Source organism: Heteronotia binoei, chromosome 18 (assembly GCF_032191835.1).
Source record: "Heteronotia binoei isolate CCM8104 ecotype False Entrance Well chromosome 18, APGP_CSIRO_Hbin_v1, whole genome shotgun sequence".
Lineage (NCBI taxonomy): Eukaryota > Metazoa > Chordata > Lepidosauria > Squamata > Gekkonidae > Heteronotia > Heteronotia binoei.
The window spans coordinates 35205981-35231822 of NC_083240.1; the positions used below are offsets into that span (position 1 = coordinate 35205981).

Below are 25842 nucleotides of genomic sequence, written 5' to 3' on the forward strand. Positions count from 1 at the left end.
CCAGGCAAGGAGGCCCAACCCTTCCAGAAGACCCCACAGAAGAGAGATATTTCACCTAACCTCTGCCAGCAGGTGCATGCATTTAACCTAGCTCCCTTCCTGGGCTGCAGCACAAGGCTCCTTGGTGCAGCGGCCTGTGACCCGCAACTCACCTCATCGTAGAAAATGCAGGCGTGCTTGCCAGACACGTAGTTGCAGTGACCATAGTTTGTAAGGCACACGTCCATGTCCGCTCCTGCCAAGGTAAAGAGAAGGGATGAGTCTCTAGGTCACGAGCAGTTTGGACGCAGGTAAAAAGGCAACTGCAACTGGGAACTGGAAAGAGGCTGGGAGAGAATGCAGCCACCCTACCCTTTTGATGAAGGGGAAGCCCCACCCCTTCCACGGCTGGTTTCAAATCCACATCCCTTTATTGGCATGGAAATAAAGTACAGCATTGCAAATTTACAGAGAGTTTCAGTTATAGAAACCAGTCAAAAATCAAGAAGGAGAGCTAATTTGTTGCTCCCTGGTTGTTACGGCAGCTGAAAGGTACTTTCCAACTAGGCTTGTGATATGGGAACATCCATTGCGAGTGAGAAGCTGCCAAGATCACCCTTCCCCCAACTGACTTGGCGGCAGAAAGACTTGCACCACAGTCGCGTGGAGCTTCTGCAGGGCCCAGTGCAGGCTGGGTGACGTGAACCATGGTCTAGCCAGGGATTCCTAGTCATGCAGTGAGCGGGCCCTTGCCTGTCCCAATGTAGAGGGTCCTGTAGCACATGTTCACAGCGCTGCCCATTCCCAGCAGAGGGTAGAAGACAGCCCGGGCCTGCACCTCCTTCCTCTGCCCTGCAAGACAGAAAGATGACCTCAATAGCAAGTATGCCCAAAGAGAGAGAGAGAGAGAGAGAGAGAGAAAACCCACCTCGACGGCAGCAGAGAAACGCTCATGAGATGGCAGCAGCTGAACACCCACCACAGCCCCCAAAGAGCAAGGGGAGGAGCAAGGCAAAGAGGAGGAAATCCACCCCCCCCTTCACTTCTGCACACGATTCAATTCAATTCAAGAAGCACTTGCTGGATCATGAACCACAAGCCTCACTTGGATGTCCCTCTAAATGCAGATGGTGCCTGTGGACACCCCCCCTCACTCACGCTGCATTTGACAGAATGCAACATGCAATGTGACAGCTCCTGAGCTCAGATGTGCATGCCGCTGGCTCCAAGGTCCAACAAGCATCTTCCTGCCCCCCCCAAAGGAGGCTATTAAAAGGCACATCTGCAAATGCAGGCTCCCAGATATCTTCTTTCCCCTGCCTCTCGTTCCGTTAAATTTCAGTAGTGTGTCGCTACTTTAAAAAAAGATCTTTTTGGAAGTCCAAAGTGAGTGTAAAGGACTTAAGGGATCCTTTACTGTGGAGAACATGCATTTTCATCTGTGTGAGCTCTGAGCACAACCTCCTCCCCGCTCAGTTTGCGGCACAGGGGGTGGGTGGGGAGAGGGAGTATGCTTTTCTTCAGCGGAGATCCGACTGTGCAAACAAGAGCCCTGTGCCGTGACCGATTGCCAACAACTCCTTGAGGCAGGAGAAAAGTAATCACGAACAGCCCTTGGCCCCTGCTGGAGGGTTTGTTTTTGAAAGGGGAGGAGGGAAGGCACAGGCCATCGTTTAAGAAGCAAAATTCCTCCCATCTTTTTCAACTGGTCCCCTCTGTCTGAAACTGTCCCTCCCGCCCCGGTCCTAGACCTTCCCTTAATAAGAACATAAGAGAAGCCATGTTGGATCAGGCCAATGGCCCATCCAGTCCAACACTGTGTCACACAGTGGCCCAACCCCCCCAAAAAAACTCCCAAATGCCATCAGAAAGTTTACAAGTGGGTCTACAAGCCCTTCCACTTTGCCCCCTACCCCAAGCACCAAGAATACCGAGCATCACTGCCCCGGACAGTTCCAATAATATACTGTGGCTAATATCCACTGATGGACCTCTGCTCCATATATTTATCCAATTCCCTCTTGAAACTGTCTATGCTTGTAGCCGCCACCACTTCATGCAGCAGTCAATTCCACATGTTAATCACCCTGGCACCAAGTGAAAAACAGGAAGTGGGGGGAGACTTAACCTGACCGGAAACATTTAAAGCATGTAATTTTTGTATGTGATGGTTAAAAGTGCTTCAAACCAAACATCCTTAGGAGGCAATAAGCTCCAGGTCTCCACCTAGCCCCACCCCCCAGCCGCCTGCAAGCACCTGACATTATACCCTTTCTTTGCCCTTTCTGTGCAGCACCCAAACCAGCAGTTCAGAGGGGAGGGAAAGAAACAGTCCCAAGCCAGGCTCCCTTCAGCTTGCCAATCCAGCCACAATTGAAGAAGAGATTGGATTTATATCCCGCCCTTCACTGCCCGAAGGACTCTCGGAGTGACTCGCAATCTCCTTTCCCTTCCCCTCCCCACAACAGACACCCTGTGAGGCAGGTGGGGCTGAGAGAGCTCTGACAGAAACTGCTCAAGAGGAACAGCTCTGTGAGAACTGGTGATTGACTCAAGGGGTCACATCCGCAGGTGCATGTGGAGGAGTGGGGAATTAAACTCAGTTCTTCAGCCACTACACCAAACTGGCTTGATTGGTTCCTTGCTGTGACAAGAGAAGGGAAACTGCCAAAGAGAAAAACCAACATGCGGTTGATGCCTGGAGAAAGTCTAGGAGTGGGACTGATGCTCTCAAATCCCACTGGTTTCTCAACGCCATAATTTGCTCTGAAGGATCAGGGCAGCGGCTGAGAACGCGGCTCAACTGAATATGCTGGTATTCCTCCCTGCCTCTGGAGTACGCAAGGTAGCAGACAGTGCACAGACCCAACGCCCAAGAGCAGGGGAAGATACCAAAGTTCTGCTTGCCACCTACCTTCAGCCTGATTGCCCATGGGGCTGGGCTGGGTGGCACCAACACTGCCCATGAGGGGCTGAACTTTGGAAGCAAAGAGCTGATGGATTCTCTGCAAGGCCAAGAACTTGATCAGCTTCTCATCCAGCATGCTAATCTCAATCTCTGTGGAGAGAAAAGAAGGTTGCTGAGTGAGGGGGGGGGGGGGGGCTGCAAGTGCCGAGTACACCTCTCCTCTCTCGTGTCTACCAGCACCAAAGCATCCAAGTCCTAGAGCAAATGCCACTCCCACAGCAGGAAACGTCAACAGCAAAAATAATCGGACAGGATCAGCTGTCAGCTCTCCTGACAACCCAGAGTCAGCACAAACATGAGGAACAACCATTTCTCCCTCCGTGTGTCACATCTTGCATAGATTGCCCTTGCCTAATGGCCAGTGATGGGAGACTGCAGTGGGTCGCCCTGCCTCAAAGTCTACAGGAGCTGCAGCATTCCTGGAGAAACAAATACAAAGAGAGAAGTCACTGGGACAATGTGTTGAAAACAACCTAAAGGTTATAGTGACAAAATTACTAAACTCTATATATCACAGTGAACTGCTTATAATGAAACTACATTATTTGTATTACAAAAATACACAATTCACAAATACACAATCAGTAGAGTTCCAATGAAAAATACACAATTCACAAATACACAATCAGTAGAGTTCCAATGTACAGGAGGCCAACTAAATATCCTGCTCCGAAGTTTTCTTCCAGCAAAGGTGAACTCTACATTATTTTCTCAATGGGGTTATACAACTCCCACAAGATTCACAACATTCCATTGGAAGGTAACCTCACACTCGTCCTCCTTCAACGTTTAACATCCTTTGTATATAATCTTCATAGCAGACATAACGTCTTATCATTCTTACATTCTGGGACCAGCTCCAATTGTGTATTTGTATTTGTGAATTGTGTATTTTTCACTGGAACTCTACTGATTGTGTATTTGTGAATTGTGTATTTTTGTAATACAAATAACGTAATTTCATTATAAATAGTTCATTGTAATATATAGAGTTTAGTAATTTTGTCACTCTAACGTTTAGGTTGTTTTCAACGCATTCCTGGAGAAGGCTCGCTGACCAGACTTGGGAGCAGAATTGCAAAGACCCGGGGGGGGGGGGGGAACCGGAAACATTCTGAAAAACACTCCCCCCTCCCCTGAGACTTTTTCAATGGAAAAAAACCCCAGGACATTTCCGAGGAGCACTGAAATAAACCCCAAAAACAAACCTGTTCTAAACTATTCTCTTTTGGAATGCGTGAAATGGTTCCTAAAGCTGGGTTTTTCTCACTCTGTTCAATTTGTCCAGTAGAACAATTGGGAAGTTTTCAAGGACCACTGAAAAACTCCTTTTCAATTTTTTAAAATATCTATATGTACACATATATTTTTGGAATGAGTGAGGTTTTTTTTTTTTTTAACAAAACACAAGGTTTTACTCAAAATATGCAGTATGAAAAATTTTATGCAAAAAAACCCTACACAGCATTAGATAACGGCATGTCTCCAGAATGATGCGTATACTGAAGACACACACAACATATTTTCAAGATGAGGTTTAAACAGTCAGTTTGCCAACCGCTAATATGCTGTTGTTTTTAATAATAAATAGATGGTCAAAGAGTCCAGTGTTTTCAACATTATCAATAACCTGATATCCGAATATGGTGGCAGTCTTGCATACTGTGAAAAACCATTTCTGTCCTAATGATACTTCTTTATTACTTCAGAATGTTTCTACTTTCAATTTTGACCCCCCCCCCCCGCCCAATCTTTCAGATAGCTAAAATTAAACATATATGCACTAAGGTAACATGGAGTGCAGCAGTTTCCAACTCTCAGCTACTTGGGTTTGTTTGCAATTCCTGATGGAAAACTAAAACATTTACGATTTTAATTTCCACAAACATGGAAAACAGTATTAGATGCTAAGCTATAAATCAGGCTTGGCCAAACTGCAGCTTGGGAGCCACATGTAGCTCTTTCACATATATTGTATGGCTCTTGAAGCCCTCACCATCTCATTGGCTGGCTTGGAGAAGACATTTGTCTCTTTAAATTCACAGCTGGCTTGGCTTGGAGAATGCATTTAAAGTTAATGTTGCTTTCTTTCTACCTCTTCCCCATGTTTTTTTCCTTCCTTTCTTCCTTCCTTATGTCTTGTGGCTCTCAAACATCTGACATTTATTGTATGCGGCTCTTACTTGTAAGCAAGCTTGACCACCTCTGCTATAAATGATGGACTTTATTGTTAAAGTTAGGGAGATATCATTTTGGGTCACATGGCCATTGCTGTCTTAGCAGCAAGCAAGATCAACACACAAACGATTGGCAGGCTGCCCTTGTTCTGAAGCACACAACGGAAAGAAGATGGGACTCACCTCCGCTTCCATCCATTAATGCTTTCAGGGAACAGGCGAGATCCAGTGGGGCTGCAGAACTCGGAGGCAGCGCTGAGGGTGCCGTTAAAACGCTTGGGCTGATCTTGCCATCTGCAGAAGGAAGGTGAGAAAACCCAAAGTGGTCACCTTATTGCTGCTTTCCCTAGCCAGGGCTGGGCCGTTTCTACGCTGACCCATAGGTGATTTGCAAATTGGGCCTAGAACATCCAATGAGACCCTCAAAACCAACCAAGGTTTAAAACCCAAGCCTTTTCTAGCACAAACCAACCATGAGATCCACTCGGTCTAGCCTCAGCTGAGCTCCTGGAATCATTCATGTGGAACCATTCCTTTTGGGTACTGCGAACTAATTCATCTATACACCTGCTGTTAGGTATTACTGGGGCTCTGCAATGGCGCTTCTTAGTAACTTAGCACAGTGCTGAAAGCCAATCTTGGGTGCCTGTTCTGGGAAATAAGGTGAGAGAGAGGTTTGTAAAACAGAAGAGCTAAAGTTTAATGTTAGCAGGTCCATGAAATGGTAGCCATAGGAGTGGGAAGGGAAACCTGGCACCATGATGCTCAAATCCCCTTGCTAAAGCACACCCTTCTGCTTTCTGAACCTTCACTTGGATACTGCCATGCTGGTGAAAGTACATACATCTGGCCTATGAAGATCAGAAGAGCCCTGCTGAAGCAGACCTATGGTCCATCAAGTCCAGCACCTTGCCCCCCACGACAGTCAGCTGCATTTTACTGAATACATTTTCAGCCTGCCTTTTTCTCCAAGGAGGAAAACAAACTTTCTAGGATTAATAACCATATCAATCTAAAGTAATTAAAACTGCCAGCAAAAGCTTTATAAATGACATCCATAAGAGATCCCTGCCCCTAAGAACCAACAGAGTATCAAAACCATTAGGAGACACACCGAAGGCCTTTAAAAGGTCAGATGGATAGCAGTGTTGGTCTGCAGTAGAATAGCAAGGTTCGAGTCACTAGCACATTGCTATTTCCAGGGTATAAACTTTCAAGAGTCAATGCTCCCTTTGTCAGAGTCGATGAAGGAAGCTTTGGATCTCAGAAGCTTATACCACGGAGAATATAGTTGGCCTTTAAAGTACTACTGGACTCAAATCCGGCTCTTAAAGCCAGTCTTACATTTCCCCACAAAACTGCAAAGGCAGTTCTTTTATTCTTCTGCAATACTATTCCGTACTGCTGGAGGAGCTACTAAGAAGCCTATGATAGGGCCCAATGAAATGCACCCTTACAGGGTTGGGATTAACCAGCAAGTACTGCTGTGCTGAGCTGAGTTCAGTAACATCTAACGACTTCTTGCAAAATTCCACAAGCCGTGATGGGTCAAACTACATGTAGTGGCTCTCAAAGAACCCTTTGACATCATCGCTCAGAGAGCTAAGATGTAAACGACTCATACGAAAGGGAGCAGCCAAGGCAACAGTCGCCGCTATCGCTGAACCTACTGGTAAATCAGCATCCAGGTTGGATTGGATCTGTGAGATTATCAGCGAAGAACTGCACAAAAGCGTTACAGTTAAAGGCCAGACTGCTGTCATTGTGTGATTCCATTTTAGAAGACGACTGCAGATTTATATCCCGTCCTTCTCTCTGAATCAGAGACTCAGAGCGGCTTACAAGCTCTGATATCGTCTCCTCCCACAACAGACACCCTGTGAGGTGGGTGGGGCTGAGAGGGCTCTCCCAGCAGCTGCCCTTTCAAGGACAACTCCTGCCAGAGCTACGGCTGACCCAAGGCCATTCTAGCAGCTGTAAGTGGAGGAGTGGGGAATCAAACCTGGTTCTCCCAGATAAGAGTCCGCACACTTAACCACTACACCAAACTGGCTCTCCTAGAATGCCTCCCTTTGGAAGACCCCAAGCACAGCCTTTTCAGTATTCAAAAGGGACACCTCTTTAACCAGTGGAAAACCCGACAGGATAAACTTTGTACATTCCACAAGTGAATTATTCACTGAGACCAAAGCTTCTTCCTGCAGTCCTCCGGGAACTGGCTGTCCACTTAGCCAGCATGCCTTTGAAGGAACCTCTCTGGCATAGATCTGTCTGGTCCCTGTTTCCTTTCCTTTATTATTATGCTCCTCTGACCAAAGGTCTTGAGCAGTCAACATAAATATAAGACAAAATATGAAGCTGTAAGCATTAAACAGCGTGGCCAATTAAAACGTTTTGTCTGTAAGGGCATGTGGTTCTAATCCCCTTTTAAAGCCAATTGGGCTGGGAGTCACTGCCATCTCCTGCAGCCTCAAGGTGTAGCCTACTAGCTCTTCAACTCAGTAAAGTTCCAGTCCGAGGTGCCCACGTTGGTCCCAAGATCCCCAGCATAGTCTTTTCAGTAGTCAAAAGGGGCACCTCTTTCACCAGCGGAAAAAGCTGATAGGATAAACTTTGCACATTCCACAAGTGAATTATTCATTGTGTCTTCCTCTTGCCTCCCCTGAATCCACTTTATTGACTTTATTTTATTTCAATATTTATAACCTACTTTTTTGGGCAAATAGGGACCAAAGCAGCTTATAACAACACGTTCTCACCTTCATTATAGCCTCGCCATTACCACTACCTATTTATGCCTAATGGCCAACGGGGGTTAAACAACCACCCTGGGAGGCTAGGCGGGAAATGTGCAACTGGGCCAAGGTCATCCAGCAAGCTTCTGCGGCAGAGCCAGGATTTGAACCTGAGTCTTCCAGATCCAACCTTAAAACATTTTGAAGCTGTAATATCACAACAAAAAACAAGAAAAAATATATCTACCTGCTTTTTATGTCACATATACTTTTTTTTTTTAAAATGAGTCTGTGCTATGTGGAAAAGAGGTGGAGGGCAGGTGAACCCAGGCCTGGTAAAGAAAGTACATTCGTATCCTGATATTTCTGTTTCCTTAGAAGGCAGTATTAAAATCACAGTTTTTCTCAAACTGAGGCCCATGTGTCCTTCATAAGGACAGGGTGCAATCTCTTCCCATGCTTGTTCGGGGAAGGGACGGCGGCTCAGTGGTAGAGCATCTGCTTGGTAAGCAGAAGGTCCCAGGTTCAATCCCCGGCATCTCCAACTAAAAAGGATCCAGGCAAGTAGGCGTGAAAAACCTCAGCTTGAGACCCTGGAGAGCCGCTGCCAGTCTGAGAAGACAAGACTGGCTTTGATGGACTGAGGGTTTGATTCAGTATAAGGCAGCTTCATATGTTCATATGATAACATTTAAGTGGAACTTCCCCCACTTTCTAGAAATGGGAGCAGGGACAGAAGGGGAGGAACTAGCCTCCAGTTTCAAGAAGCTATCACCACCTGTAGTCACTGAGCTTCCAGATCATCTTGGAGTAGAAATTCATTGATTGGCAGCTAGGATCTTATCGCCCAAACGCTGGAACTCTATAATTGCTTGTGTGGCACCATGGCAGTATAGTCGTGATGCGGTCATTCTAGTTGCTTCAGGTTTTCCAATGCAAAGGATTTTGCCACAAAGACTGGCAGATGATCCTGGTGTCCATAGAAAATAACAGCAAATGGGTTTCCACCAATATTCCCTTCTAAGCTGTGGAGTTTCGTGAGCAAAAATTCTACTTTGTGAGCTACAGGCATTAAAATTGTGAGCTACTGCATAAATCAGCTTGCTCTGGGGCCATTTTTCCTGAGCAAAGACAAAAACATGTGAGCCAGAGGCTAAAAAGCTGTGAGCTAGCTCACACCAATTCAGCTTAGAGGGAACACTTGTTTCCACTAGGCTAGTTGCATGTGATGCTGGGTTTCCCCCCATTTCTGCAAGCAGCTCAGAATTTTTTCCAAGCCCCTTCCCAGAATTTTCCTGCAACCTCTGGTGCAAAGCACCTTCCAGTTAAGGGATGAGACTGATCAGAACTTGGGCCACGGTCCCTGGAGTTGTGACCCCAAAAGAATAAGCTATGGGTCACCTTGCATGGATCATGCAAAACATTCTATTTAAAACCTGCTTATAAAGCACAGCGGATGTGGTTCTCACTGTATTGTTTTGACAATGGAAAAGGATGGGAGCCTCTACGGGGCAGATGCAGCATTTTGATGAGAAACTCTCTGGCACATAGTGGGCACTGGGGTGCGGGAGGAAGGGAGGACTTTGATCTGCCAACAGTGCCAACCTAAATCCTTGGGTTTGAGTTCTGCTGATAAGGCTAATGAGTTTGTGGGAATGGAGTATTCTGCACAAGTCCAGTGCTGGTGTGAAGCTGTCTGGTTCTAGCTGCCATTATGTCTTTACATACAGAGGGTGACACAATTTCCTCCATAGTGGCCACTTCAGAACGTAAAAAAAGGCATGCTGGATCAGGCTAATGGCCCATCCAGTCCAATACAGGGGCCCAAACCCAGGTGTCATCAGGAGGCCCACCAGTGGGGCAAGAACTCCAGAAGTCCTCCTATTGTTGCCCCCCCCAAGCACCAAGAATAGAGCATCACTGTCCCAGACACAGTATTTCTACACCTTGTGGCTAATAGCCACTGATGGACCTCTGCTCCATGTTTATCCAGTCCCTTCTTAAAGCTGCCTGTGCTTGTAGACGTGATGCAACAAGACTGCAAAGGAGGTGGGGAGCCTTTGCAGAAGAGTACACATAGGGCTGGTGCCCCAACCATATTCTGGATGCACAAACACCCTAGAACCAAAGCAGAAGACAGCAGAAACCATCAACTGGGCAACCACCGTAACTGTGGGACTCAGCAAAGCATCCTCAACGAACAGATGAGGACTGCCCTTACAACACCCCTGAACACTTTCAAGCTGCCAAAGGAAGCAAGGAATGGAGTTTCAGGTGAGAAAGTATAAAAAAAAAGCAGATGAAGATTCCTTATAGAAGTTGGATTCCAACTGCCAGTGAGGAAGGGAAAGGTCCTTCTCAGCACATACTACCAAGCTGCACCCAAAATCTTCTGTGTACAGAGCAGGTGCTCTGACCCACAGCTCCTCCCTGAAAGACCCTTAGAGTGCTCTCCTTGTCACCCCAAGTTCAGCAGGAAGGTAGCATCTCCACGCTCAGAAATTCGCCTGCATACTCCAGTGTTCCACTGCCCCCCCTGCTCACCTGGAGGTGGCGCTGGGGAGCAAAATCCTTGAGCAGCTCCGACAGAGATTCCGTCACCCACGGTTGCCTGGGGGGGAGTGAGTGCCCGGGTGGCTGTCAGGGGAGAATCCATTGCCCCCAAGTCTGCGGCCAGCAAAGGCCCAATCTGTGTCTGTGCGTTCTTCCTCTGCAAAGTGCTGGCTGCTTCCAGGCTGGTGCACGAGCTCAGGAGAGAAGCTGGCATGCCGGCAACTGGCACGGAACTCCTATGCACGCAAGAAATGGGCCCCACCGCGTTCTCAGTCTTGACAGCAGCTCCTGCCATGTGACTGAGGAGTCCACAAGCTGCGGGCGGTGTGGAGGGCCTGGGCCATGGCTGCCGATGAGACAGGCCAGGAGATATCACACTGCCCTGCCCGCTTAGCCTTGGAGAGTCAGTCAAGTGTGCTGTGGAGTCACTGTAGAAATGTGGGCCATTGACTTTCACCTCCGAGGCAGGGCTGGGGCCGTTGGATGTTCCGCAAGGCGATGCCTTCTTGGGCCTGTCTGGACACGAGGGGTAGAGGGTGTCCTCCTGCAGAATGCCCAAGGAGTTCTGAGTGGCTATCCCAGGGCCACAGGATGCTGGGTAGATGGAAGGGACATTTGCCTTGTCAGCTGCCTGATACGGACCGGCGAGGGAGCTGTCGGTCACGATTGCTGGTTTCACGTCGGCTGTTTCTGCCTGTTCAGAGTCCCAAAGTGAAGGCATCTGCTTAGCAGACAAGTGTTTCAAGATGCTGCACTGCAGGGCAATGACGCTGCACAGCCACTGAAAGCAGAGACACAAAGGGCACACGCTAAGAAGAGGCCCCGCACTGTTCAGTGACCAATCCACCCCACAGCCCCCTACCTTTAGGGCTGGCCTGCCAAGCCCCTCTGACAGGTGTGAAGATGGACAAGCGGAAGTTAATGAGGAAAATAACTGTTCAGCCTGAAAGTTACTGATGGCCTCAGAAGTGCCCTTGGTAGGAAGAGCTGTCCTTGCCTCACCAAACCTCAAGGGCTGTCCTTGCCCCACCAAGTCTAGCCAGGATTCCCTTTCTAGAGCTGGAAAGGGGAGCTGATGCCCCAAGGGCTGCAAGCAGGCCCCCGATAGCCCCCTACCAACTTTGAATGGCTCCCCCCTACCATTTGGGCGCTCAGAACAGCTGCATGTTAGGAACCCACTTTATTAGCTGCTCTCCCAATAACAAAGATTTTTTTTCTCTTTCTCTCTTTCTCGTGTGCTCTAAAGAGACTATCTACAGCAAAGGAGTTGGACGTTTCCAGGCAAGGCAAGTTGGCCATTTAATGCCCCATAGGAAGGAGAGAGACCCCTAGTCCTGGATCCTAGCATGCAGACTGCTGAGACTAGACGCATCTTCCATCTCACAGTGTATCCTCAAATCAGGCCCCTCCTGTAACAGAAACCTCTGCCTTTCCCACACAGTGGCTGCCCAAAGACATCTAAGATCCTTGGGGAGAAAAGCACATGGCTGTCACAAGGTGGTCTTCCTAAGAGGTACTGGTGAAACAATTAGATTTTTTTCCTGCTTTTCAGGCAGCTCCCAAAGTAGCTCATTAGGAACCAAAGCTTAGCAAGAGCTTAGCAAGAATTTTATGCAAATTCTTCAATGGGGGACTCCCAGCTGAGCTGTCTGAGGGAATGCTGTTACAGCACACCCAACACCAGCTATGAGAGCTGTGAGAAAGGCAATACCTGAGAGCCAGCCGTCACTGTAACCCAATGCAGAAGGACTTGACAAGGAGAATCCCCCTCCAGACCAGCGGTAAAACAGCCCTATGGAGCCCACGTCAGATGCAGCTTCTGTGCATTTACCTCTTGCTGCTCTGCCTGGGAGGCTAAGTGCTCCGAATTCCAAAGGTGCTTAAGCATGGTCTCCTCGGGGACCCCGTTACAGATGAGCTCCCCGTCCCTGATGGCCGCCGGTGGTAGCAATGGAGGTGGAACCCGATACTGGGATTTTATAGCATCAGGAACCTGTACGGAGGAGAGAAGTCAGTGCTTATTACCTAGCAGTAGCATATTTACAGCAAGAGACCGTGCTCAGCAGCAGTACAGTCTACAGCCCCTGTCCCTTTACCAAAACCTTTTTTCTGAACCACCTCCTTACAGTACAGTGTTTTTAATTTTACAGCACCCCCCCCCCCCCCAAAAAAAAAAACACTGGCAAGAAGGAAAGCTCCTGCTTAGGATGAGCAACCAGGGCTGTGACTTCCAGAAGGGAAATGACCTTATCAGTGGGAGAGGGTGCCACCCCTCCTTCCAGAACCATGCAGCGTCACTGCTGGCAAAGCCACAAGACAGGGAGGCCACAAGCTCTACAGCCCAGCTTAGCCCACTCAGTGCCTTGCTGGACACTCAGCAGTAAACGAAAAAGGCACACGGCTCTAAATTACTGGAAAATTAAATGCTTTTTAGAAAGTGTACAAAGATACAAAAACAGAAACGTTCACAAAGTGTAAACAATACACACGTATAACAATCTCGTGACTCAGCAAGGCTCGTGCCTGAACCGCAGACAAGTGGACTCAAGAATTTCCAGTATGTATCTCCAATCCCACTGCAACTCTCACAGAATTGATAACAGGATCCAGTCCATATTTCAAAAGTGGCAAGTGGGTAAGAAAGTAGCAAAAGACCCCCACACGTTCCAATGACGGGGTGGCATGCTGGAGCCGGTCGTTTCACTGGTTAGCTTTGTCGGACATTCAAATTGGGGTAATTCTGCTTCAATTAAACGCTGGATCCTCTTGAGTCCACTTGTCTGCGGTTCGTGCACGAGCTTCCTCTATCCGCTATTTTTTTTTTTGGCCACTCATCAGTGACACTGTCTCTACCTTCAAGGCTCTTCTCTTCACTGACTGCACCACCCGCCGATTGGGTGGATGCTTCTTGTGGATCCGATTCAGGAAATCCACCTTGACCGCATGCTGGGAGATGGTGTCCTGGAAGCGGTCAAATACCCGGCACCGGTTACTCAGGGTCATGTTCTTCTGGTTCAGCTGGGAAGAAGAAGCAGGGCCGCATTACAACCCTGTGACTTACAGCAAGCAAAAAGAGCATCCAGAGATATTTTTTTTCCAAATAACTGCCAGAGGGGGCTTGGCTTACCACGACATGCTCGATGTGATTCGGACACATCCACCTGCCTAAGGGCATGGCTGTGAGCGGAGGCTCCAGGCAATCCATGTGAAACAGAAGCGGGCAGTAATCGCACTGGATGAGAGGGGCCACTCGGCAGCTCCTGAAAAGAGGGAGGAAACATTACTCAGGGTAGGGTGGAGGGTTGGGGAGAGAACAGCAGCAGGTGGGGGAGAGAATAGTAGCAGCTGTCACTGCAACGTCCTACAGTTCAATTGTAGCAACAGAAAACAACACTTGCTCTGAGGGCAGTAAGGTGGGCATACCCCAGGGACAAGGCCCTCTGGCATGCCCAGGCTAGAGCTATATTACTTGGGGCAGAGAAGGAAGAAGAGGAGGAAGAAGAAGAGGAGGAGGAGATTGGATTTATACCCTGCCCTTCACTTAGCGTCTCAGAACGGCTTATAGTCTCCTTTCCCTTCTTCCCACAACAGGTGCCCTGTGAGGTAGGTGGGACTGAGCGAGTTCTTCCGAGAACTCTTGGCAAAGCAGAGCTTTTGAGAGCTCTTGAGAAAGCAGCTCTTTCAAGAACTGCAGCTGGCCCAAGGTCACTCAGCAGGTGCATATGGGAAGAGGAGTGGGGACTCCAACCCAGTTCTCCCAGATCAGAATCCACGCACTTAACCACTGCACCAAACTGGAGGAGACAACAGTGTTGCACCGAACAGAAACCAGGACTCCCTAGCACTAGACATGGAGAAATGGCAAATGCCAGTTGTCACCATCCATGTCCTTCCCAGTAAAGAGACTCCAGATGGGAGAGGGACCAGCCTTGATAGGAGCTGCTGAAGTGCTGACAAAATGGCAGGCTGGCCCAAACAGCTTCTGGGGAGGACTCCGACGACAGCCAGCAGCTGATGAGCTGAAATGAATGTCTGATACCTCTGACACACCAAGCCACTCTGGAATCAGCCCAAAAGGTCTGCTCGTGACTTCCCAGACTAGAACAGTGCTGCACAAATCCGTGAGCGCTATCAACAGAATTTCAGCACCTGGCATTTCTCCAGGCACAAATCAGTCAGCAATTCGTTTATAGAGTGCTACCCAGTCACTTCTCAGTTCATCCCCACAAGCACCACTCCCGCTTATAAAAGACTGTAACTGCTCCTATTTTACTGATGAGGAATCAAGGCAGGGACGTTATTAGCTGACTATTGTTGAGGTTGGATCTGGACCAGGGAACAATGAAGTAGCAAAATCTCCTGCTCTTGCAGGTGATCAGTCACTCCTCAGAAAAGGTGAGGAAGGCGGAGAAGAGATAAGCATACATTCTTCCTTTTATTGGCTGTGGATTTTACAAGAGGGAACTTGTGCACAGCCAACATCAACAGGTCTCCCTGGTGCCCCAATAGCAGATCTGCTGAGAGTTCTAAACCACACCCCCGACCTCCAGAGAGCAGGCACAGAACTCCACTGTGCTTGAGGCCCACACACTACAATGGCATGCCCCGCTCTGCCCCCTCACCCACATGGATACCTGCTGCACGTGAAGCAGACTTTCACTGGCAAGGGAACCAACCCATTGTGGTCCAGTTCGTGCTGTGCTTTCTTGACATTCTTTCCACTGGTCTCCTCCTTCCTTCTCCTCTTACTAGTACCTGAAGGAGAAGATGGAAACAGCTCCTTGTTATTTCTATATAGTGCCTGAACTTGCAGATACAGAAAGCAGGGACAATGGGAGGAGAAAACATGCCAACATTAGAGGAAGAGCTAAGCGCCCCCTGCCCCAAAGGCCCGCCGGTGGTGGGCGCCTCCACTCCCCAGAGAACAAGGGTGGGTTAAGGCCTGCCTCATTTTGCGCAGTTCAGCCCCCTTGATGGCTGGTACTCTGCATGTCCTTTGGCACCTGGTTACAGAAGCTGGGAGAAAACCAGATGGCACCTCAGGAAGCCAAAGCATAGTGCTCCACTTGCCTGGAAGTGCTGTGGTGCAGGTCAGTTCGTTGGGCAGCTGGAACTGGGTTGGGTTCCGTTCCATGGCAGCGGCAATGAGCAGCTCAAAAGGCCGCTTCAGATGGGGCTGCCCACAGTCTGTTTCTGTCGTAGGGGCAGAGTACTCGTCCACATCAATGATGTCCTCATCCACATCGTTCTGCTCCGAGTTGGGCGTTTCAGTGCTGGCGTTGGATGTGGGTGTGCCAGGCCGGCTCGCTCTGCGCTCCAAGAGCCGAGTGTGAGAGAGGGCCCGGAGGCTGCCACTGCTCGACCGGTCCAGGAAGTCCGCGTCACTGGTCGGGGATATGGTCCTCTTCCCAGACTTGTCCACCAAACCATTCACATGACCCAGCTCCTTCTTCTGCTCTCGCTTCTGCAAGATACAGCCAGACAGTCCCATTTAACACAGCAAGCGGAAGAGAAAAATGCAAGACATCCCTCTCAGGACCAGGAAAAGTATAATGGCTAGCTTTTTTTTTTTTTTAAAGAATATTCTCATTATATATAAACATGAAGCTGAGAAATACAAACTGGAAGACAAAAGAAAATTTATGAAGAAATCCTATCAGGCTCTCATGTGGTAACTGTACAGTAGTAGTATCCAGTAGGAACATTTGAAAGGTACTGACTGTTTAACTCCTAGCAATCAGTCTTTACATTTTGATCACATTTATGAAAGTGCTCTAAACAGCAACATCAAAAAATTATTCTTGAGAAGGCGATGACTTTGCATTTTGCTGAGCAATTCTTTATGTTCAAAGAACACTCCGCCCCGACTCCTCTGCCAATTTTGAGACAGTTAGTGAACCCGAGGCTCCGAGCCTGTCTTTGGATTATACGCTGGATGACTTCGACCCCCTCAGCCTGGAGGAAGTTGACAGGATACTCTTAGCTGCTCGCCCAACTACCTGTAAATTGGACCCATGCCCTTCCTGGCTTATTAAATCTTGCCAGGGTGACCTTAGATATCCTATACGGGATATCATAAATAGATCCCTGAGGGAAGGGCACTTTCCAACGCCACTCAAAGAGGCCGTGGTCCGTCCCCTCTTAAAGAAACCATCTTTAGACCCGGCCCAATTGGCACACTATCGGCCGGTCTCAAATTTGCCCTTTTTGGGCAAACTTATTGAGAGGGCAGTGGCGATGCAGCTGCAGACCTTCCTGGAGGATGCTTCCATCCTTGATCCATTCCAGTCCGGCTTTCGCCCGGGACATGGGACAGAGACGGTGCTGGTCGCCCTAATGGATGACCTTCAACGGCATCTGGATCGGGGCGGCTCGGCGGTGCTGATGTTGCTGGACCTGTCGGCGGCGTTCGACACAGTCGACCATCGGCTACTGAAGGGTCGCCTCGCCGACGCAGGGATTCAGGGGTTGGCTTTACAGTGGCTTTCCTCTTTCCTTGAAGGTCGGGGACAAAGGGTCGCAGTTGGGGGGGAGCTGTCCCGGAGGTGCACACTTGACTGTGGTGTGCCCCAAGGGGCGGTTCTCTCCCCGATGTTATTTAACATCTATATGCGACCTCTTGCCCAGATTGCCCGAAGGTACGGGCTAGGGTGTCATCAGTATGCTGATGACACCCAGCTCTATCTATTGATGGACGGCCAGCCGACCTGCGTCCCGGAAAATCTAGACCGGGCATTATATGCCGTGGCTGAATGGCTCAGACTGAGCGGGCTGAAGCTTAATCCTGCGAAGACAGAGGTCCTTTGCTTGGGTCGCCGTGGTCCGGAAGGGGGAATCCCCCTACCAGCCTTTGACGGTGCGCCGCTGATAGCGGCGGACAGGGTCAGGAGCTTGGGGGTGCTGTTGGAGCCTTCCCTAAAGATGGAGGCTCAGATAGCAGCCGCTGCCAAGTCCGCGTTTTTTCATCTTAGGCGGGCAAGGCAGTTGGCCCCCTTTTTGGAGCGCGACGACCTAGCAACAGTGATCCATGCCACGGTCACCTCGAGGTTAGACTACTGTAATGCCCTCTACATGGGGCTGCCCCTGTCCCGAACTCGGAAATTGCAGCTGGTGCAGAATGCCGCGGCCCGGCTGTTATTGGGTCTCCCAAAGCGGGAACACATTCAGCCGGGTCTTCGGACCCTGCACTGGCTTCCAGTAATATACCGAGTCCGGTACAAGGTGCTGGTTATCACCTTTAAAGCCCTATATGGCTTGGGACCTGTCTACCTGAAGGACCGTCTTTCCCCGCACGTTCCCCAGAGAGTACTGAGGTCGGGAACACAAAATCTCCTTACTATCCCTGGGCCGAAGGAAGCCCGTTTGAAGTCCACCAGAGAAAGGGCTTTCTCTGTTATGGCCCCTACATGGTGGAATCAGCTGCCGGAAGAGGTGAGGGCCCTGCGGGACCTTGTTCAGTTCCGCAGGGCCTGTAAGACAACCCTCTTCCGGCTAGCCTATAACTAGCTTGAGAATTTTAATGTAACTTGCTGGATTTCTTTTATATATAGTTGAAATATTTATTAATGTGTATTAATAACTAAGGTTTTATCTGTTTTATCTGGTTTAAATACGGATCCCTTTATATGTTTAACTATTGTAATTTTGTTGGATCTACTATTGGAAGCCGCCCTGAGCCACTTGTGGGAAGGGCGGGATATAAATCTTAAATAAATAAATAAATAAATACCAGCTCTTGACAAATGTCTCATTGGACTAACCCTTCTGGCTGTTTAATTTGACAGGCAAGTTCCTCCATCAAACAAATCTGCCATATCATTTGATACCACCAGTTTATGTCTGAGGGATTCGATGACTTCCAGCGCGGTGCGCTTGAAGATGGTGCAAACGCAATTCATGTTTGCGTTAAGCAGTTTTTAAACAGCAACACAAAAATGCGAGATGCCTCTCATGATGTAAGTAAGACAGCAAAAACCTCCACTCAAACTGCACCCTAGACATCTCTGAGGTGCCAGACTCTGAAAATTTTTTTCCAGCCATTTTATTCTTCATGTACACCTTCAAGCTGGCAGCCCCAGGAGTCAATATTTGTATTCAGCTGGGCTGGCTCAGTTGGCTGCAGCAGACAGGGCAGCCATCTCTGATGACAAGCCAGAACCCGGCCCAATCGTCTCCCTCGCCCATTTCCCACACGCAAGGCAGGCATAACTCACTTCCCCTTTTGCTGCTATGGCAACAACGGGAGGCCGCTTCATTCTTTTAAAGCCAGCCGGAAGGAACTGGGCTGCTTGGCAATCCCAGCTGCCAGCCTGAAAGAGGCAGGGAGGCCTGTTGCCAGCGCAGCAACCGCTCCCTTTTCACAGCTGCAACGCACTCGCAATACAGCTGTTTGAGGAGGCCCAGAAAGTAGCAGGTCACAACCATGCTAAGGAGTGCAACTTTAGAGTGAGTTTATGTGCTAAGGAGCCGTGGAAACACAGGTGGTTTATTCATCAGAAGTGCTTTGCAACTTAATTCTTTTGACTTTTTCATAGACTGAAGAAGGCTGCCATTTGAAACAAACACCCTGGGATTTAAAAGAATTTTTTTTCTCCCATATAGATTTATTTTTTTCATAGCTGCCAGCTCTCCTCAGCTGTTTCCAGCAACAGAGGCATGGAGATCTATATCCGAAGCCCAGGAGGTTCAATTTGGGAAATGTTTTTTGTCTTTACCTTTCTACGCACAGTGCAGCGATGACACATCCACTCCCCTGGAGGCAGCATCTCCTCACTTAATGGAGGGTTACTATGAGAAAAGACCAGAAGCAGACCGTTATTCTTCAGCTCTGATGTGTGACCTGGATATACATCCGCTGCAAGCCAGAATTAGGTTAGGAGACTCGCGGCAAGCCATTCCTCTGCCTCATTCTAGACCATGCCTTTTAGCCTTTTGGACAGATGAACTGGAGGCTGCCTGGCATCAATGTTCCCTCTAAGCTGTGGAGCAAAAGTTCTACTTTGTGAGCTACTGGCATTAAAAGTTGTGAGCCACTGAATAAATTAGCATGCTCTGAGGCCATTTTTCCTGAGCTGAGACAAAAATGTGTGCGCTGGAGGCTAAAAACTTGTGAGCTAGCTTAGAAGGAACATTGCCCGGCACCCTCTGCTTTTACAAAGAAACTTCACAAAGCACCAGGGTGCTGGCCCTATCTACCCCACCTTCCCACACCCTGTTCAAACTCTTTTTCTCATGGAACTCAAGAAGCTATCTAGAGTCACATCCAGCCACCTTAAATTTGGCCATGGGACAGCCATTACTATACAAACACACACAAACCTTGCGAAAGGGAAGGGCTGTCCAACATTATCGAGCATTTTCTTGGAGCAAGAACACATGGCTGTACCTTGCCGGGAAAGACGGAAACCAGCTGACCTTCCCAAATGCCAGCTGTTGCTGAGGGTCAAAGCTGCTTTTCCAGCAAAGAGACGTTCACATAGGGGACTGCTGCAGAACTATGACCAGGTTTTGCATGTACCAGTTGGTGCTGCCTCCTATTCCCCCCTTGTGTTTATGCTGCCGTTTAGAGAAAAAGCAGGGATGTAAAGGAAAGAGCCACACACAGAGTTGGAGGGCAGGGGAAAATCTAGAATGTGCAGAAGCCCAATTCAAGCAGCACAAGGAAGGTACCTAGGGAAAGCCGGGCAGGAAAGAGCAAAAGGAACAAGGAGGTGATTCTGGATCTGAGAGATCTGAAGACCACCTTGAGCCTGAACACAACCTGTCCACACTGCTAAGGTGGAGACAGGGGCAACTGCTTCTCTTCCCTTTATGCTCCTGGGCCAGTATAGGAATTCTGCCCCTTTATTTTCCAGATCTTAGTTACCACCCTCTTGTAAGGTAGGGAACTCTGGTGGTGCCACGTGTAGAGTTTGGGCACAGGAGAGACCCAAGTTCCAACCCTCACTCAGCTGCAAAGCTCTAAAACTAATGCACCTTAGAGAGGTGTCAGGGAGATAGTAAGAAATGCTGCCTGGAAAAATACTGGCATGCAAAAATGATGCTAAGAAAGCACTTTGAAATATCTGACCAGCTGCTAGACCTCACAATTGTCCATTATTTCCACCAACGACATCCAGACCAATTCTAAACCTGCAATACAGCAATTCTTGTGCTGGCCTACCTTCACAGGGCTCTGGATGATGTACAACAGCACATAAAATACAACCTTAAAAACAGTTCCCAGATGACGCCCATGAATCAGATTTTTAGCCAGTTCTAGACTGCAACTGCCACCTTGTAGGTAGGGTAGGGAGGAGGCCAAGAGAAAAGGAAAGATGGAAGAAAGGAGAAGCCATGGTAAAACTTGCCACTGTCCTCAATCAAAAGCCTGGCAGAACATCGCTGCCTTACAGGCCCCGTGGAACTGCATTAAGTCCCACTGGGCCCTGTTGTTGTTTGGTAGACAGTTCCACCAGTGCCAAAAAAGCCCTGGCTCTGGCTGAGGACAAATGTATTGGGGGGGGCAGGGGTCACCAGCAGATTGTTCTCAGCAGAGCATAATACTCTTTTGAGGACATAGGGTTACTGTTGTAAAGGCTACGGCAACAATATATACAAGGCTCTTCGAACAATTAGAATCAACGTCATTACTCCATTTATTAGTGGTGGCCCCACGGCAAACCGCCCTGTAAAAAGTCTGCCATGAGAATGTTGTGAAAGCAACGTCACCCCAGAGTCAGAAACGACTAGTGCTTGCCCAGGGGACCTTTCCTTTCCATTACCTCTGCAAAGGTAGAAAATGGCTTTACAGCAGGGGTTCCCAAACTTGTAGAGTCTGTGGAAATGACTGAAATTGAGAACAGCTAGTGCCTCAAAATGGCATTCTCCGGGGGACAATTAAAAAAGCCCACCCTTTGCTGACTGTTGTAACACTGCACAGGTCCGAAAGCTGAAAAACATGACCTGCAAAATACTCAAGTACAGCGGGGAAAAACACAAACAAAACCTGTGACTCACAACAACCTGGCAGGAGGTTTTGGGAGCATAGCTAAAGGTGATGACCTGTCTGTTAAAAAGACAAAAAAGCACTAACACTTAACAGTTCACTCTCCCAATTAACAGCTGCCCTCTGCTGCCTTGAGGAGATTGCCAGTTTTATCACAGATCTCTTTTATCGACAGATCTGATGGAGGAGGCTGTCAGAAGTGCTGGAGATGCTGGGGGGGGGGGGGGTATAATGATGGCATTCTGGAGCACAGGGTGAGGAAAAGCAGGATCCAGCCTGCACAGTGAGGAAGACGACATGCACCAGCGCATCCAGCCTCAGCTGCAAAAGGCACACAAGGATCCATCCACGCGGAGAGTGCCACAGACAAGAGACAAAAGGCTTCTTTGTGGAGCAGGGCCTGCACATTCCCACAAGCTTGCTGCCCTTCAGCAGTTAGTTCTGGGAGTCCCAAAGCACTGCCACCACCCCGGCTTAGGCAATGTGTGTGTGTGTGTGTTTGGGGTGGGTGGGAAACAAATCCTACTTTCTGACACCCAGAAATCAGACCTCTTCATCCTTAGAGGCAGCAGGTTTCATATTTGGGACTCTGATAGTACAAAGTGTTGCCATTCTCCCCCAGGTGAGTGTGGGGTGGGTGGGCTGGGCTGGGCTTCCAAGGTTCACCTGCTCTGCCCTGTGGTTGGGTTAAATTCTTAAGTCTGTGGTATTTATATGGTTCTTTTTCAACATTCTGAAAGGATCCCCTACCTCCAGTTCCAAAACCTGCTACAGTTTTACAGAAAGACAGGCTTTCTAGGTTGTTATTTATGTGCTGGATCACAGCCTGGAGGCCTTTGACAGCATACACAGCTGTCATAACTAAGGAATGTAATGACTTTCAACTGGGACCCACTGAGATTGGGGGACCCCCCCCCCCCGCTGCACCGGTAAACTCAGTTCTGCAAAAGACCTGTGTTGCATCCACAGCATACGAGCCTCTCTGCTATTGTCCCTTAAATGTTTTCTGCAGCGAACCTGAATGCGAACTGTCTTGGTCATGATCTGTTCCTACTGCAAAGAAACAGCAGCCGGACCCCTGCTGTCCACCTCCAGCAGACATTTTCCCGAGCCACAGTTCCCTGCCGTTGGCCACAACCGGAGAAATGGAAAGAGCTCATCTTTTCCGAGAGACAGATTTGTGATCAGGAAACAGCTCCCTTCCCTAAGCACAGTAGAGCTCTTTGTTAAGTTCCTGCCAGCAGGGGGAAGTGAGGAAGGGGGAAAACAGCAGTCACAAGGGCTTCTGTTGCTCCAATCGCTAAAAATCCACCTGCCTTTAAAACAAGTTATGCCATTCAGAAACCAGTGATGGCGATTCATCCCTCTCTCCAGGTGGAAGGAGCAAAACCAAGGGCTGTGAGAATCAAATATGGCCACACAGACATTAGCACAAAGGGTTCTGTTGCAAGCAAAAAGCAACATTCTACCTCTTTAGAGTGGTCTTCCTGCCAAAAGACCCATTCCCGTTTTGCCTCCCAGATAGTACCTGCTTAGCTTAACCTGGCATTCTAGTCTCCTTGGCTCCTGCAGCTTGACTAGGTGAGGTGGGAGGACCTGGGAGCTGGTAGAGGTTGTGCTTCATTCATCCCTGATATGGCCGCCTTCTGAATTCTATATATAGTTTGGAAACTGATCCCAAATCCTTTAGGGATGAAAGCTGATATTTCCATGAAACACAATACACAACTGCTGTCTTTGCCTCCTGAAAACTACACATCTCCCAGAAGCGTGAAACAAGAGGGCCATTTCCTTAGGTAACTTCATGTTTGCTGTGAAATTCATACACCACTGCAAGATAACAAAACACTAATTAAAACCAAATATGTTCTCGGCAGTGTGGACCACGCACCATTTAAACCTGGCAATTTTTTTTTTTAAAAATGTGCTTCTAAAATGCAATATACTCTTTCAATATTTACCTACCCTCCCAGCCTTTTCAATAAGTCACAGAATTCCCCATGATGATGTAAGCCAGTTTCCTCTAAGAGGGCTTGGCCTTTTATTCTTCTTTGCATACAAGTCTTTCTTCCCTCCCTTTCCTGGAGGGAAGAATTCCTGGAGGACATGCTCTCCACATCTTAAGCCCTTCTACAATCAAGAGTAGCATTTTGCAATAAAGCATAAACTGGATACTGCTTGCCGGACAATTAAGGGATTTTTTTTAATTTGAGTTGCAAAGCCCTGCCCTCAGGACACTGCTAAGTTCAAAGCCCGCAAACTGCAGTTTCCAGCGTGGAACTCCTCTGCATCCAACATGACTGGGAGTTCTGAAGTCAGAGCACCGGGGAATTTTTAAAATTCAATTTTTGGGAGTCTGAATTGGGCAGCAGTCTGAATTGGGGTCACCAGCACAAGAGAAGGCTAAGCTGCTTCAGCTCACGCCATTTTCCTGATATGAAATGGCCCTGCAAGGCAAGGAGTAGCTTCCTGGAACCATTTCAGATAAGGGGGAAAGGCTGAGAAAGGAATGCCACCCTTGTGCTGAGGTCTTGATCTAAACCAGGCCCCACAACCAGAAAATTAAATTTGAAAAAAAAAAGGGTTGGGGCTCTCTCCATGTGTCTCCTGGTGTTGTGTGCAATCAAGCTCTCGGGTTCCTCCTGGTGTGTGTGAAAAGCTTCTGGGCAGATCAGGATATGTGATTTCCTCCTGGCCCACTGCTGAAAGACTTGTCCAGGGTGTGTGTGTGTGTTTTGCATGCTTAAGACCCAGCATGCTGAATGCTTCTCAGGAAGTTTAGTGTTTTCTCTTCCCCCACCCTTGGCAAACTCTTTATAAACAGAACTATTTGCACAGCGAAAGGGAGGGGGGGGGAAGAGAGAAACTCCAGTTGCATTTGATCCAAGCTCCATGAAGCCATGGTTTCCAAGCAGGGTTTTTCTTGGGTTTCCCTAATTTGCAACAGCCCTGCTTGCTGCACAAGAATCCATAGAGGAAGCCACACAAATGGTACACAGGGAGCTGTAGCAGGAAGCAAAGTTGTTGTACTGAGGTGGCTGTGCCAAATTACCAAATCAAAGCAGATGCCAAGCCTCCTTTTCAGAGACATGCAGATGGCCCCAGCCAAGAGCTCAACGTGGCAGGAGGCCTGTGCTCAGAGAGGCCTCCATTCAGGACTGGCATTCCCTGCCTGGGAACACATGTTTTGCTACCGCTTCTAAATCAGTCAGCTGGTTTTTTAAGCCTGGCCCGGCCATCGGTCCACTTTGCCACGACTGGTGTTCAGGTTTGCCTTCCTTCTGGCTTCCCTCGAAATCTTCCAGAGAGTCGCTTGCCAAGTTCTCTCCAAACAGGCTTCTGCCACTCTGTAAACTCTAAAAAAACGGATTCCAAGAACAAGCGGAATAACGGATCCTTATTTCAAAACACTATCCAACTCCACTTGACGCATCGTTACCTACCACAGCAGTGCTTATGAGTCCACCTCAGGCACAGGAAGCAGGACTACATATAAATGACAATCTTTAACACCAAGTTAATTCAACGGCAGCTACCCTGGAGGCCCTGACTGGGCAGAAAGGTGAGTTATAAATGTAAATAAATGGTCCACCCTGATTGGAGGTGGGAGTCTTGCCACTAAAGAGCCTTTAATGAGAGCCCAAGGTTTTGAAGTAGGACTTTCTTCCAGCAAAACATGCATTCTTCTCCAAGCCATGCTCTTCTCCCCCCCCTCCCCAAGAGGCTGTTCACTCATATATGCCTGCAGGCACTTCAGAGTCATTTTTAGGAAACCCAACAATAAACAGGGGCCTTAAAAGCTGCCACAGCTCTTTAAGCTGCACATTGTGCTGGCTGCACACCAGGCCCGGTGGAATCCTGGCCTCCCATGAGAAAGGCAGTCAAGCTTGGGAGAAGTCAGGCTCGAATTACAATAAACCCAGATTCTTAATTACAACCATTCGCTTCCAGAGGCCCAAGGTGCACGTTGGCGCCACAAGACCGACCTGGGTGCTTATCCGATTGCCCAGCTTGAGACGGGGCTATTTGTGAAAATGTTAGCTTCTGTAAAAGGTTTCTGAAGTTACCAGTTGGGTTTTGTTAGTCACATATAAAGGATGCAACTTAAGGACTGATTTTTTTGTTTCCTGATAACCAATTTCCTGGAGAGAAAACCCCTCCTTAGTGCATAACTATAACCCTATAAAATTTGTGTATTTGCTTCAGACAAAATCTTCAAGGACTTTTAACAAGAAAGGAAACAGCATCTGTTCCAGCCCTATGGTTTTTTTTTTTTTGTGGGGAAGCATAAAACCTATACCAGATCACACATGCTTTTCCTTCTCTCCCGCAACATTAGTGTTTTCACTGTCAAAAGATTCACACTCATGGTTCCGTTAAGCGTCTCATCTTCTCCCAAATCATTCCATGCCAACTGGCCAAGCTTATCCTACACCTCCCTTA

General features: G+C 48.4%; 1 protein-coding gene across 1 annotated transcript in view; it reads right to left on the minus strand.

The window, feature by feature from the left end:
• PHF12 (PHD finger protein 12) overlaps positions 1-25842 on the minus strand; it is a 38073-nt gene that overhangs the window by 3975 nt on the left and 8256 nt on the right. Inside the window, exons 3-13 of the mRNA XM_060258829.1 lie at positions 19127-19199; positions 15483-15876; positions 15047-15167; positions 13540-13672; positions 13266-13430; positions 12244-12405; positions 10404-11193; positions 5308-5418; positions 2894-3037; positions 733-831; positions 153-235 (exon numbers count right to left, since the gene is read on the minus strand). Of these exons, the coding sequence (XP_060114812.1) occupies positions 153-235; positions 733-831; positions 2894-3037; positions 5308-5418; positions 10404-11193; positions 12244-12405; positions 13266-13430; positions 13540-13672; positions 15047-15167; positions 15483-15876; positions 19127-19199 (2275 nt within the window). The remainder of the gene's footprint in view (positions 1-152; positions 236-732; positions 832-2893; positions 3038-5307; positions 5419-10403; positions 11194-12243; positions 12406-13265; positions 13431-13539; positions 13673-15046; positions 15168-15482; positions 15877-19126; positions 19200-25842) is intronic.